General features: G+C 43.0%; 1 protein-coding gene across 2 annotated transcripts in view; it reads left to right on the top strand.

The window, feature by feature from the left end:
* Positions 1-13,381, top strand: part of CERS5 (ceramide synthase 5) — a 43,036-nt gene that overhangs the window by 24,493 nt on the left and 5,162 nt on the right. Inside the window, exons 1-9 of one of the 2 annotated variants that reach the window (XM_011936140.1) lie at positions 2,546-2,566; positions 3,278-3,385; positions 4,137-4,267; positions 5,242-5,299; positions 8,822-8,872; positions 9,955-10,047; positions 11,701-11,829; positions 11,924-12,030; positions 12,861-13,017. In XM_011936140.1, coding sequence (XP_011791530.1) covers positions 2,546-2,566; positions 3,278-3,385; positions 4,137-4,267; positions 5,242-5,299; positions 8,822-8,872; positions 9,955-10,047; positions 11,701-11,829; positions 11,924-12,030; positions 12,861-13,017 — 855 coding nt within the window. Of the gene's footprint in view, positions 1-2,545; positions 2,567-3,277; positions 3,386-4,136; positions 4,268-5,241; positions 5,300-8,821; positions 8,873-9,954; positions 10,048-11,700; positions 11,830-11,923; positions 12,031-12,860; positions 13,018-13,381 lie in introns of those variants that run through there. The other variant, XM_011936139.1, reaches the window with a different exon arrangement.

Consider the following 13,381-nt stretch of genomic DNA (forward strand, 5'->3'; position numbering starts at 1 on the left):
TTTTGGTAGAGATGGGGTTTCACCATGTTGGCCAGCCTGGTCTTGAACTCCTGAGCTCAAGCAGTCTGCCCACCTCAGACTCCCAAAGTGCTGGGATTACAGACATGAGCCACCGGTCCAGCCTCTTTATTTTTGAGACAGGATCTGGCTCTGTCACACAGGCTGAAGTGCAGTGGCGCAATGACAGCCCACTGCAGCCTCAACTTCCGAGGCTCAAGCGATCCTCCCACCTCAACCTCCCAAGTTGCTGGGACTACAGGTATGAGCTACCACACCTGTCTAACTTTTGTGTTTTGGGCAGAGACAGGGTTTCACCATGTTTCCCAGGCTGGTCTCGAACTCCTGGGCTCAACTGATCCATCTGTCTGAGCCTCCCAAAGTGCTAGGATAACAGGCATTAGCCACCGTGCCCAGCCCATATTTATTAATTCATTTAAAAATAGCAATGGCCTGGGAAACATGGTGAAACCCTGTCTCTACAAAAAAAAATTTTTTTTAATTAGCTGGGCATGGCCAACACCTGTAGTCCCAGCTACTTGAGAGGCTGAGGTGGGAGGATCACTTGAGCTGAGGAGGTCAAGGCTGCAGTGAGCAGTGATCACACCACTGCACTCCAGCCTGGGTGACAGAGTGAGACCCTGTCTCAATATAAATAAATAACAATGAACTCATTACGTTTTATGAAAAATAACTGTTTTCCAAAACAAAAAACTGAGAAGAGTAGCATTTTAACATTTTTTAAAATATCTGGCAGTTGTAGTCTCGTGTCAGCGTCTGCATTCAGTCTGTTGTTATATGTCATGTAACTTGTGGAAAGTTCCACTGTACTCTCATGAGACAGAAAGGATTTTTATGAAATTATAGAATTATTATGAAGATAGTTTTGACCTTGTAGACCCACTGAAAGGGTCTCTGGATTCCCCAGGGGTCTGTAAACCACACTTTGAGAAATGCTGATGTAGCAGAAAGGATGAATGCCAGGCTCTGGAAATTGACCAGCCTAGGTATCTTTTTTGGAGATGGAGTCTCGCTCTGTCGCCCAGGTCAGAGTGCAATGGCGCAATCTCAGCTCATTGTAATTTCCCCCTTCTGGGTAAAAGCAATTCTCCTGCCTCAGCCTCCTGAGTAGCTGGGGTTACAGGCGCCCACCACCACGCCCAGCTTTTTGTATTTTTAGTCGAGATGAGGTTTCACCATGTTGGATAGGCTGGTCTCGAACTCCTGACCTCGTGATCCACCTACCTCAGCCTCCCAAAGTGCTGGGATTACAGGCATGAGCCACCGCACCCAGCCTAGATACCTATTTTATAAATTATACCAAATGCCAGCCTTTTGTATGATGTAGAATTAGTAATTTCTCAAAAGCTATTAATTTCAAATAATTTCACTTTCTTCAGTAAATAATTAATTAACTGTATAACTAAATCTATATATTTAATTTTTATCACAAATTAGAAAAGATTCTTTTCCAATCACGTCTGGAAAATATCATAATAAAGCTTCATTCTGTAGCACAAAATAAACACTCAACAAGTATTTGTCAAATGTTCTTAGGCTCCATATAGCTGGAACTGACTGGATATGAGTAGCTTTATGCTTTTCACCAAACTCTGAACTAATGAGGGCAGGATGTGAGCTAATGACAATGCTAGATTATTAAGTCCACACCATGATCCGGATAATAGTAATTTTAAAATTGGCTTCACCCAGGTGAGCAGAATATAGACCCTTTTTTTTTTTTTTTTTTGAGACAGTCTTGCTCTGTCGCCCAGGCTGGAGTGCAGTGGCTGGATCTCACTCAGCTCACTGCAACCTCCGCCTCCCGGGTTCACGCCATTCTCCTGCCTCAGCCTCCCGAGTAGCTGGGACCACAGGTGCCGGCCACCTCGCCCGGCTAATTTTTTGTATTTTTAGTAGAGACGGGGTTTCACCGTGTTAGCCAGGATGGTCTCGATCTCCTGACCTCGTGATCCGCCCGTCTCGGCCTCCCAAAGTGCTGGGATTACAGGCTTCAGCCACCGTGCCCGGCCAGATCCTTCTTGAAGAACCAAGGAATAGTTCCTCAATTTTCAAAGATTCAAAAGTTAGAAATTAATTATAATCAATCAATGATAACATCATAGAATCTTAGATACAGAAAAAGAAATCTTAAAAATCATCTCATAACCTCTTTTTATTTTTTATTGGGTTTTTTTTTGAGATGGATTCTCGCACCATCGCCTGGGCTGGAGTGCAGTGGCGCGATCTCGGCTCACTGCAACCTCCGCCTCCAGGGTTCAAACAATTCTCCTGCCTCAGTCTCCCAAGTAGCTGGGATTACAGGCGCCTGCCACCAAGCCCAGCTAATTTTTTTTGTATTTTTAGTAGAGACAGGGTTTCACTATGTTGTTGGCCAGGCTGGTCTCAAACTGCTGACCTTGTGATCCTCCTGCCTCCGCCTCCCAAAGTGCTGGGATTACAGGCGTGAGCCACTGCGCCCGGCTTTTTAATTCTTTTTAGAAATTTAAATCCATGGGACTCTGCTTGATATAACCTCTTCTTTTAGATGGTGAAACCAAGACCCAAGAGATAAGTGATTTTACCAAGTTTATATGCCTTATTAGTAGATCTGAGACTAGGATAGAGTGCTAATAGGTAATTTCCTTCTCCCCTGTCCTAGCTTCCTGATTTCTTTCTTCTCGACTCCTGAAAGATCGAAGTATTTCCCTAACCTCTTGGTTAGGCAGGAAGGTATCCAACACCCAGGATATCTATATGCAGGAAGAGCTTAGTCTCAGTTCTACTTTTCCCTCCAATTAAGATCTTGGTCTTCTGATGTAAGGAAAACTGCCATTTATTAATCACCTCCTTTGTGCCAGGGTCTTTCATATACATTATCTCATTGAATACTTACAAGATCCTTATGAAGTAGATTAGTGGTTCTCACATTCTAATGGACATGTGAATCACCTGGGAATCTTGTTAAAGCGCAGGTTCTGATTTTGCAAGTCTGAGATGGGCTCAAGATTATGCATTTCTAAAAAGCTTCCAGCCAGCACAGTGGCTCATACCTGTTATCCCAGCATTTTGGGAGGCTGAGGCTAGTGAATATTGTCACCATAAAGAAGTGATAAATGTTGAAAGTGATGGATATGGTAACTACCCCAGTTTCATCATTATCCTATGTATACATGCATTGAAACATCACATTGTACCCCATAAATATGTACAATTCTTATGTGTCAATTACAAATAAAAATTATTTTAAAAGAATTGGCCCTTGGGTTTTCTCCATTACAGGTTTATTGCCAAACCCTGTGCACTCCATATTGGCATCGAGGACAGTGGTCCTTATCAGGCCCAACCCAATGCCATCCTTGAAAAGGTGTTCGTATCTATCACCAAGGTAAGTGGGCAAAGAAACAGAGGAAAATTCACACAAGGTGTTGCTCCATGGGGCAGGGAAGGATAGACAGCACATATATCTAAGGATAAGGATAGGATGGGATGATCTTTCATGTTTGAGTAGTCTATGTAGCCATACGGAGAGCTTTATCCCCTCAGGGGAAACCTTTGGGCCCTACATATGTGAAGTTTACATAGTAGTATGTTTGAGTTTTAGGCCCAGCAGCCACCTTTACCCCTCTTCCCCAAACACACACCGTATCTTGTTTTTGTTTTTCCTTGTTCCAGTTTCTGCCACTGCCTAGTTGTGTAATCGAGATGGAGACGGTACTGATAGCCTTTGCAGTTTGGGTTTTTTGTTGGTTTTTTGGAGAGACAAGGTTTTGCCATGTTGCCCAGGCTGGTCTGGAACTCCTGAGCTCAAGCCATCCTTCGGCCCTCGGCCTCCAAAAATCCCAGGATTACAGGCATGAGCCACCATGCCTGGCCTGCAATTTGGGTTTTTAATATCCTCTTTTACTCAGCTTGGGCTGGAGGAAGAGTCGAAACAAGGATGTGTATAGGTGAGCAGTACAGGTCCTTGATATGTAAGATAAAATTTCTTACTAAAAATGACTTTGGGATAAAGCTTGGGAAGATAAACATCACTTGAGCCACTGTGGCTGTCATACCTTATCACTCAGCTAGTCAATGGGATTGAAGGAGGGGTCTGAGGAGACAGGGGTGTTGTGACTCTGGTTATACATTTACAGTATCCTGATAAGAAAAGGCTGGAGGGCCTGTCAAAGCAGCTGGATTGGAATGTCCGAAAAATCCAATGCTGGTTTCGCCATAGGAGGAATCAGGACAAGCCCCCAACGCTCACTAAATTCTGTGAAAGCATGTAAGTATGCAAGGAGGGAGGGAGGGAGGGAATAAGGAAGAGGGTGGGATATAACTGGACTGAAGTTTTCTTTTTTGAAAATCACTTCTGTTGTTAGGACAACAGTTAATGGATATAGAGAGCTAACTCAGCCTATTATTGGTAGGAAAGAAGGGAACTGGAACACTGATTCCCTTAAGTTTCTTGGACATGTTGCCACTAACCTAGGTATGGTTCCATTTTGTTTCCTTTTCCTAAATAGATTGGGAGTAAATCCTTATAACTGTACTTATGTAAGTAGATGTACTAACACATATATACCTTAATAGAGGGAGTACTAGCTTGCTTGCTGTAAGTTGACAATTTTTAGGAAGCATTCCTTTTCTGGGAAATACTATTCTTCATTTTATTGAGCTTTTTCTAATTATCCTCTGAGCACTGTATTAGTAATTGTCATGTAAAGAAAAATGCTAGGGAGTCTGATGATAAAGCCTAATATTTTTCCTAGTGGAAGATGACTCTGTCTTTGGCTTTGTTTGTTTTTTGTTTTTTTTTTTGAGACGGAATCTCGCTCTGTCACCAGACTGGAATGCAGTGGCACGATCTCGGCTCACTGCAACCTGCACCTCCTGTGTTCAATCTCTTCTTCTGCCTCAGCCTCCTGAGTAGCTGGGACTACAGGCGTGCGCCACCATGCCCAGCTAATTTTTGTATTCTTAGTAGAGACGAGGTTTCACTATGTTGGCTAGGATGGTCTCGATCTCTTGACCTGGTGATCCGCCCGCCTCGGCCTCCCAAAGTGCTGGGATTACAGGCGTGAGCCACCACCCCTGTCTTTGGCTTTTTAAATGACAGTAGTTGCCCCTATTCTAGGAATTGATCCTCTTTCTCACCAGTAACTCTCTTATCCCCAGATTTGCTATCTTGACTTCCCTAGCCTCAGAGACTTTGGTTTCAGTGGACATTTGTCTAACCTCTCCTCTTTGCCCACCCAGGTGGAGATTCACATTTTATTTATGTATATTCTGCTATGGAATTAGATTTCTCTGGTCGGTGAGTCTTAACTTTCTCTAGTCCTCTGTTGGGTTCTAATCATGCCTAGATCTCTAGAAATAAGAGTTAATCTAGAAGCAAGCGTTAAATACCTTTAGATTTTTTTTTCTTTTTTTTTTTTTTTGAGACAGAATCTCGCTCTGTCACCCAGGCTGGAGTGCAGTGGTGGAATCTCAGCTCACTTGCAACCTCCGCCTCTTGGGTTCAAGCGATTCTCTTACCTTAGCCTCCTGAGTAGCTGGGACTACAGGTGCACATGACCATACCTGGCTAATTTTTGTATTTTTAGTAGAGATGGGGTTTCACCATGTTGGCCAGGCTGGTCTTGAACTCCTGACCTCAGGTGATCCACCCACCTCGGCCTCCCAGAATGCTGGGATTTCAGGCGTGAGCCACTGTGCCTGGCATAAATACCTTTATATCTTTATATTTCCCCCAACTTTTCCTCCTCTGTGATGCCCACAGTCCAGGTTTATATCCTAATAGATTGTCTTCTGTCTGGGGCCTGACTTCAGTAACCTTATAACTCTACTGCTTCTCCCTAGAAGATACTAGTAATATCAGTAATAACTAAATCAGCGTAATACTTAATGGTTTACAAAGCACTTGACAAAAATTGAAGGAGGAGAAATGGAATCAACCCTTTAAAGTGGGTGAAACGGGTATTATTCTCACTTTTTAGTTAATTGTCAGAGTCAAAGGAGAATTTCGGGGGGCCGGGCACAGTGGCTCATATCTGTAATTTTAACACTTTGGGAGGCCAAGATGGGCAGATCATTTGAGCCCAGGAGTTCAAGACCAACCTGGGCAACATGGTGAAACACCGTCTCTACAAAAATTAGCCTGGTGTGGTGGCGTGTACCTGTAGTCCCAGCTACTCAGGAGACTAACATAGTAGAGTCGCTTGAGCCCAGGAGGTCAAGGCTGCAGTGAGCAGTGATGGAGCCACTACATTCCAGCCTGGGTGACAGAGCAAGACTCTGCCTCAGAAAAAGAAGGAAGAAGAATTTCAGGCTTTTTGATTCCTGAGTTCATGTTTTTTTCCCTGTACCATACTATTTCTCTCTAAATGATATCACTGTGTTTTCAAAATATTATAGACAAAAAACTGGCAGAAGTAAAGGAATAGACAAATATACAGTTGTACTTGAAGATGTTAATACTTTTCTCTCAGTAATTGACCTAAACCTTAGGCAAAATAAATAAATAAATAAATAAATAAATAAATAAATAAATAATCACTAAAGATGTAAAATATATGAATGACATGATCAACCAGTTTTACCTAATTGACATTTATAAAACACTACACCAACAGCTGAAGAAGACATATAATTTTTAAGTGCATGTAGAAAGATAAACTAATGCTGGGCCATAAAATAAGTCTCCATAAATTTCAAAATATTGAAATCTTAAAGAATGTGTTCTCTGACCATAATGGAATTAAATTAGAAGTCAATTGTAATGAGAGACATGGAAAATATTTGGAAGTCGCCCGTGTGCGGTTGCTCACACCTGTAATCCTAGCACTCTGGGAGGCTGAGGCGGGCAGATTGCCTGAGCTCAGGAGTTCAAGACCAGCCTGGGCAATATGGCAAAACTCCGTCTCTACTAAAAATACGAAAAATTAGCCAGGCATGGTGGTGTGTGCCTGTAATCCCAACTGCTGGGGAGGCTGAGGCACGAGAATCGCTTGAACCTGGGAGGCTGAGGTTGCAATGAGCCGAAATCACGCCACTTCACTCCAGCCTGGGTGACAGAGCAAGACTCTGTCTCAAAAAAAAATGGAAGTTAAACAACTCTTCTCAATAACCTGTGGATCAAATAAAAAATCACAAGAGAAATAAGAAAATATTTTTAATTGAATGATGCTAAAAGTAAAACATATTAAAATTTCTGGGATACAGATAAAACATACTTAGAGGGAAATTTATAGCTTTAAATGTTAATATTACAAAAGAAAGGTTTAAAGTTAATCTAAGTTTCTGCTTTAGGTTCTTGAAAAAGATAAGCAAAATAGGTTAAAGGAAGGAAATAATAAAAAAATAAGCAGAAATTGGCCAGGCGTGGTGGCTTACCCCTGTACTCCCCACACTTTGGGAGGCTGAAGTGGGAGGATCACTTAAGCCCAGGAGTTCAAGATCAGCTTGGGCAAGATAACGAGATCCAATCTCTATAGTGAGACCCCATTTCTTTTTTTTTTTTTTTTTTTTGAGACGGAGTCTTGCTCTGTCGCCCGGGCTGGAGTGGAGACCCCATTTCTAAAAAACGATAATAAAGTAAATAAGTGGAAATTAATGAAATAGGCATTAGATAAACAATGGATACATTTGTGGGGTTTTTGTTTGTCTGAGACAGAGTCTCGCTCTGTCTCCCAGGCTGGAGTGCAGTGGTGCAATCTCGGCTCACTGCAACCTCTGCTTCCTGGGTTCAAGCGATTCTCCTGCCTCAGCCTCCCGAGTAGCTGGGACTATTGGAGTACGCCACCAGGCCCAGCTAATTTTTGTATTTTTGGTAGAGACAGATTTTCACCATGTTGGCCAGGCTAACCTCGAACTCCTAACCTCAGGTGATCCTCCCACCTCCACCTCCCAAAGTGCTGGGATTACAGGTATGAGCCTGTAATAGACCATGCCTGGCCTATTTTTGTTTTTGCTTAAAACAGGGTCTTACTCTGTCACCCAGGCTGGAGTGCAGTTGCATGATCACAGCTCACTGCAGCCTCAACTTCCCAGGCTCAGGCGATGCTACCACCTCAGCCTCCCAAGAAACTTGAGACTACAGGCATATGCACAACCACACTGGGCTAATTTTTGTATTTTTTTAGAGATGGGGTTTCACTATGTTGCCCAAATTGGTCTTGAACTCCTGGGCTCAAGCAATCCACCCACTTCAGCCTCCCAAAGTGCAGGGATTAACAGGTGTGAGCTGCTGTGCCTGACCATGGATAAAATTAATAAAGCCAAAAGTTCATTCTTTGAAAGGTCTGATTAAAATGGACAAACTCCAACAAAAAAAGAAAATATGAATTACCAATATGGGAAGGGTTATCACTACAGATCCTATAGTCATTGAAAGGATAATAAGACAATATTATGAACAATTTAATGATAAGAAATCCAGCAGCAAATATGATGTACACAAACTCCTTAAAGGACATAATTATTATTCCGTTAGAGATGATTAGTTTTGACTTCTGAACCTGGCATGGAGATATCTTTCTTGGTTATCAAATGAATCACTGTCTTCCTGTATATATATTCCAGGTGGTGATACTTCCTAAAACTATCCTAAAACTCTCATTGTTCTTATTTACCTCAAAGCATAGTTTTTCTATTTATAACACTCTGTTGTAGATGAACAATCTAGCTATTTATTGATCCTTTAGGGAGCCCTTAAATCTGTTTGGGGGCTTTCCTGTCTCTCTTTTGCCCCAGCCTAGAGAGAAGGGGATATATGGGGTAGATCTTGAAGCCAGGTGAGAATCTTGAGGACTGACATGGATTATCTGTTTTCTCTTAGTCACCTTGGTTCTGGGACATCCGACAGTGCTGGCATAACTATCCATTTCAGGTAGGATCTGAGTTGTTTCAGAGTAGAGGTCTTGAAAGTGTGTAAGATGGAGTGAGTGAGGGTCCTTTGCCAGTCCCCAGGACAGATGGTGTGTTTCCTTGGGATTGAGGGATTAGGGGCTGAGTCTCTTTAAGTCATATATTCAGGGTATCTATTTTTTATTTTTATTAATTTTCCCACTGCTAAGAGTCATATGAGGTATCTATTCCTGAGACCCCCATAGCAATGAAATCCAGTGAGTTTTTTGTTCTGATTTTCCCCATTATATTCACCCTAATTGGGCTAGAAAGAAAAGCAGTTCTCTGGTATTTAATGAGGTACTTTCTGGTTCAGATGTCTTTTTTGTATCAAGGGTAACTTGAAATCCCATTAAGAGCATCTTGGGCCGGGCACCGTGGCTCAAGCCTGTAATCCCAGCACTTTGGGAGGCCGAGACGGGCGGATCATGAGGTCAGGAGATCGAGACCATCCTGGCTAACATGGTGAAACTCCGTCTCTACTACGTCTCTACTAAAAAAAAAAACACAAAAAACTAGCCGGGCGAGGTGGCGGGCGCCTGTAGTCCCAGCTACTCCGGAGGCTGAGGCAGGAGAATGGCGTGAACCCGGGAGGCGGAGCTTGCAGTGAGCCGAGATCCGGCCACTGCACTCCTGCCTGGGCGACAGAGCGAGACTCCGTCTCAAAAAAAAAAAAAGAGCATCTTGGTTGTAATCTATACTGGAAATATGTCAAAGAACTGCTAAAGGGGTGGAAAAGGAGAAGGCCTATGTGTATTCAATCCTGTGAAAAGCATTAATTGCCCAGAATCCTAGACATACTGATTTGATTGTGTTATAGTATGTGTTAACTGTATCTCATCTCTGCAAGATGAGAGCTGAAGATGGGTGTGCAGAGGAGCGAGGGAAGAGGCTTAAGTCTCTACACCAATCCAAAGTCTGTTAGCTATTGCATATCTTGGGAGATAATGGGGAGGGGAAATGTCTAATAGTTTGGGGTATTGGTCCTCCAAGGCAGAGAAAGTTGGAGAGATGGAATGCACGTTTGACTAGCCGGTACTCTAACTACTTCTTTCTCTCTTGCAGCCTCTTTCAAGTGGGCTTTATTACTATTATATCATGGAATTGGCCTTCTATTGGTCCCTTATGTTTTCTCAGTTTACAGACATTAAAAGAAAGGTAAGGACGTTGGCCCCCTCAAGTCCCCAACTTATTGCATCCTCCTTTCTAGCAGCTTCCATGACTGCCATTATGATGTATTATCTTCCCTGAGACCGCAAAAGGAGAAACTGGGTTTGATGGACTCTTAGCTTTTTGTAATGTTCCCAGAAATGAGACTGAATTAATGATGAAGTATATTTAAGACATTCAGGGAAGCCCCAGGATGAGAACAATTAACCAGCTAAGAAGCATACTTTTTTCCGTATTCTTCTTTAAGCTTCTTACATATCTAAAGAAAAAAATCCTAGTCAGAATTGGGGGATAGCAATGCCTTATTTAGAAAAAACACCTGATTCCAGAAAAGCTGGATAATGGCTTTCACATGGCATTAGGGACACTTGCTTTCTCTGTACTCCCTTTCTGGTAACCCCACTTACTCAAAGAAAGTCAATTGGAAGGAGTTTTACTCTCTTCCTGCTATTGTTCAGGAAGCAAAGATTGAGAGAGGTGAGATGACTTGCCCAGATAGTGACAGAGTTAGAAATGACTTAAGTTTTATACAACCAAATAGAAAAGGCAGAATCTTTACTTTTTTATTAGCGTCTACCTGAAATAATGTGGTTCCAGCAGCTCTAACCCTAATCTGTCACTAACTCAGGGTTATCTTTGGTGAAGAAAACCAGGGTTAGCATTTATGGGAATGAATTAAAACTTAATCAGGTTGTTAGTGTTATCTAACATAGAAACTTGATACTCAATTTTTATGCCTTTTACTCTCCTATGGTCAGAAGACACAGGTCACTTTATTAAAATTTTATTTTAATTGTGATACATATAAGAAAGTTTGAAATACATATTTAAGTTTTAAAAATAATAAACGGAGAAGTATTTAATAGATGTGTCTGATAACTCAAGTATTTAGAGACTTCCCTAGATGTAACTTGACATTTGAACCCAAGAGGAGATTAGAGCCACAAACCTATCCCTTCTATTAGGTCCTTGTGGTTGACGTTTCTCTCATTAAAACAGAAGAGTCATAGAATCTCAGAGAACTCTAAGGCTTGTATGTCCCACTGGGAAGTTATCCCCAGGTGGCAGTTCAGCATCCACGCTATATATATTCTGCAGTTACCAAAGGAAGTTTTTACTTTCTGGCCTTTGAGCTGTATTAACATAGAGTATGGGTCAGTCACTGATGTAGGGGTGTTCAGTTAAATGCTAGGTAGCCAAAGGAGAGTCTAAGCAGAATGGAAACTTTTTTTTTTTTTGAGACGGAGTCTCACTCTTTCGCCCAGACTAGAGTGCCGTGGCGCAATATTGGCTCACTGCAACCTCTGCCTCCTAGGTTCCAGCAATTCTCCTGCGTCAGCCTCCCGAGTAGCTGGAATTACAGGTGTGCGCCACCACGCCTGGCTTATTTTTGTATTTTTAGTAGAGATAGGGTTTCACCATGTTGGTCAGGCTGAGCTCGAACTCCTGACCTCGGGTGATCCGCCCACCTTGCCCTCCCAAAGTGCTGGGATTACAGGCGTGAGCCACTGTGCCCGGCCAGTGGAAACTATTATATACGGGGTGGGGTAAGATCCTCAGAGAATAATGCAGGACATTGGGCTGGCTGGTGTTTCTACGGCCCAGCTTCTACCTCCCTCTTCTATTTCCATTCCTTCCTAGGACTTCCTGATCATGTTTGTGCATCACTTGGTCACCATTGGGCTTATCTCCTTCTCCTACATCAACAACATGGTTCGAGCAGGAGCTCTGGTCATGTGTCTCCATGATGTCTCAGACTTCCTGCTGGAGGTAAAAACCCAATCCTTCTCCATCTCCTTCTTCTTTTCTTTTTTTCCTATGTGAGGACTTTCTCCCCAGCTCAATTCTTTCTTCCTTTCTCCAGGCAGCCAAGCTGGCCAATTATGCCAAGTATCAGCGGCTCTGTGACACCCTTTTTGTTATCTTCAGTGCTGTTTTTATGGTTACACGTCTAGGAATCTATCCATTCTGGTAAGTGGTAGGGCTGTAGAGTTGTGGTAGGTATGAGCCTAATGATACCTTTTGCCAATTCTCATTTTGCCCATTCAGTTTTTCTGTTCTATTCTATTCTATTTTTACCAATAGAACACAAGAACCCTATTGCCCTGCTTTTACCTTGGCCTGTGCTGACCTTTTATGGACTCTCATAGGACCTCTGCTGCCTCACACCGTATTTCTAGCAAGGTCGGATCCAGACTCAGAGTACCTGACTCGGTTGGCTTCTGGTTTTTTTGACTCATCTCTGAGGAACAGTCCTAATTTTATGCCTAAGTAATTCCTTTGCCTTCTTTTGCCCTGTTGATACAATTCTCAGGCCCTTCTTGCTTGTGTTCCAGCTCTGGTCCCAACCATCAACACACCCACATTCTCTCTCTCTCTTTCTCTCTCCCCCCTCCCTCCCCCGCCCCCCCCGTCTCCTTTCACTTCTACATTCACTGCTTTATGGGAATCAGCTACCTACTGTCCTATCCTATATGTGTCTGAGGAGCTGAGTCATTCCTAGGATTAGAGTCCCACTTCTGTCCTAATTTCGTGAAACTCTGCATATTTGAAGTGATTAATAATGTGACTTAATCCATCAGTTCCTAAGATTTATATATCCTTCCCTGTCCCTAAGGATAGAAAACACAACAGGCTCCTCCCTTTCTTTATTTTCTTACTGTGGATGACAGTCCCTGGAACTTCAGCTGATAAAAGGGCTGGTAGGAAAACACACAGGGCTCTGCATCCCTAGGACTCGGCTTCATCCCTGTCTTCTGAGCTTTGACTCTAGAATCTCACTATTGGCCTCCCTCTTCTAGGATTCTGAACACGACCCTCTTTGAGAGTTGGGAGATAATCGGGCCTTATGCTTCATGGTGGCTCCTCAATGGCCTGCTGCTGACCCTACAGGTTCTGCATGTCATCTGGTCCTACCTAATTGCACGGATTGCTTTGAAAGCCTTGATCAGGGGAAAGGTGAGGATGAAAGATGGCTTCTTTCTTTGGGGTATGGGGGAAGATAGGGATTACTCAACAGACGTTCTCTCTCCATCAAACCTGGTGAGCCCCATCTACTCAAGCAGGCCAAGCAAAAAGCCTGGGGCTCCAAAGTCTTCGCCTCTTCTATGAGGGTTTTGCCTTTTTTAGTTTAGAGACAAGGTCTTGCTCTATCACCTAGGCTGGAGTTCAGTGGCATGATCACGGCCCACTGCAGCCTCAAACCTGGGCTTAAGGGAGTCTCCCACTGCAGCCTCCCAAGTAGCTGGGACTATAGGTGTGCACCACCATGCCTGGCTAATTTTCTATTTTCTTTTCTTTTTTTTTTTTTTGAGACAGAGTC

Source organism: Colobus angolensis, unplaced genomic scaffold (genome assembly GCF_000951035.1).
Source record: "Colobus angolensis palliatus isolate OR3802 unplaced genomic scaffold, Cang.pa_1.0 Scaffold151, whole genome shotgun sequence".
NCBI lineage: Eukaryota > Metazoa > Chordata > Mammalia > Primates > Cercopithecidae > Colobus > Colobus angolensis.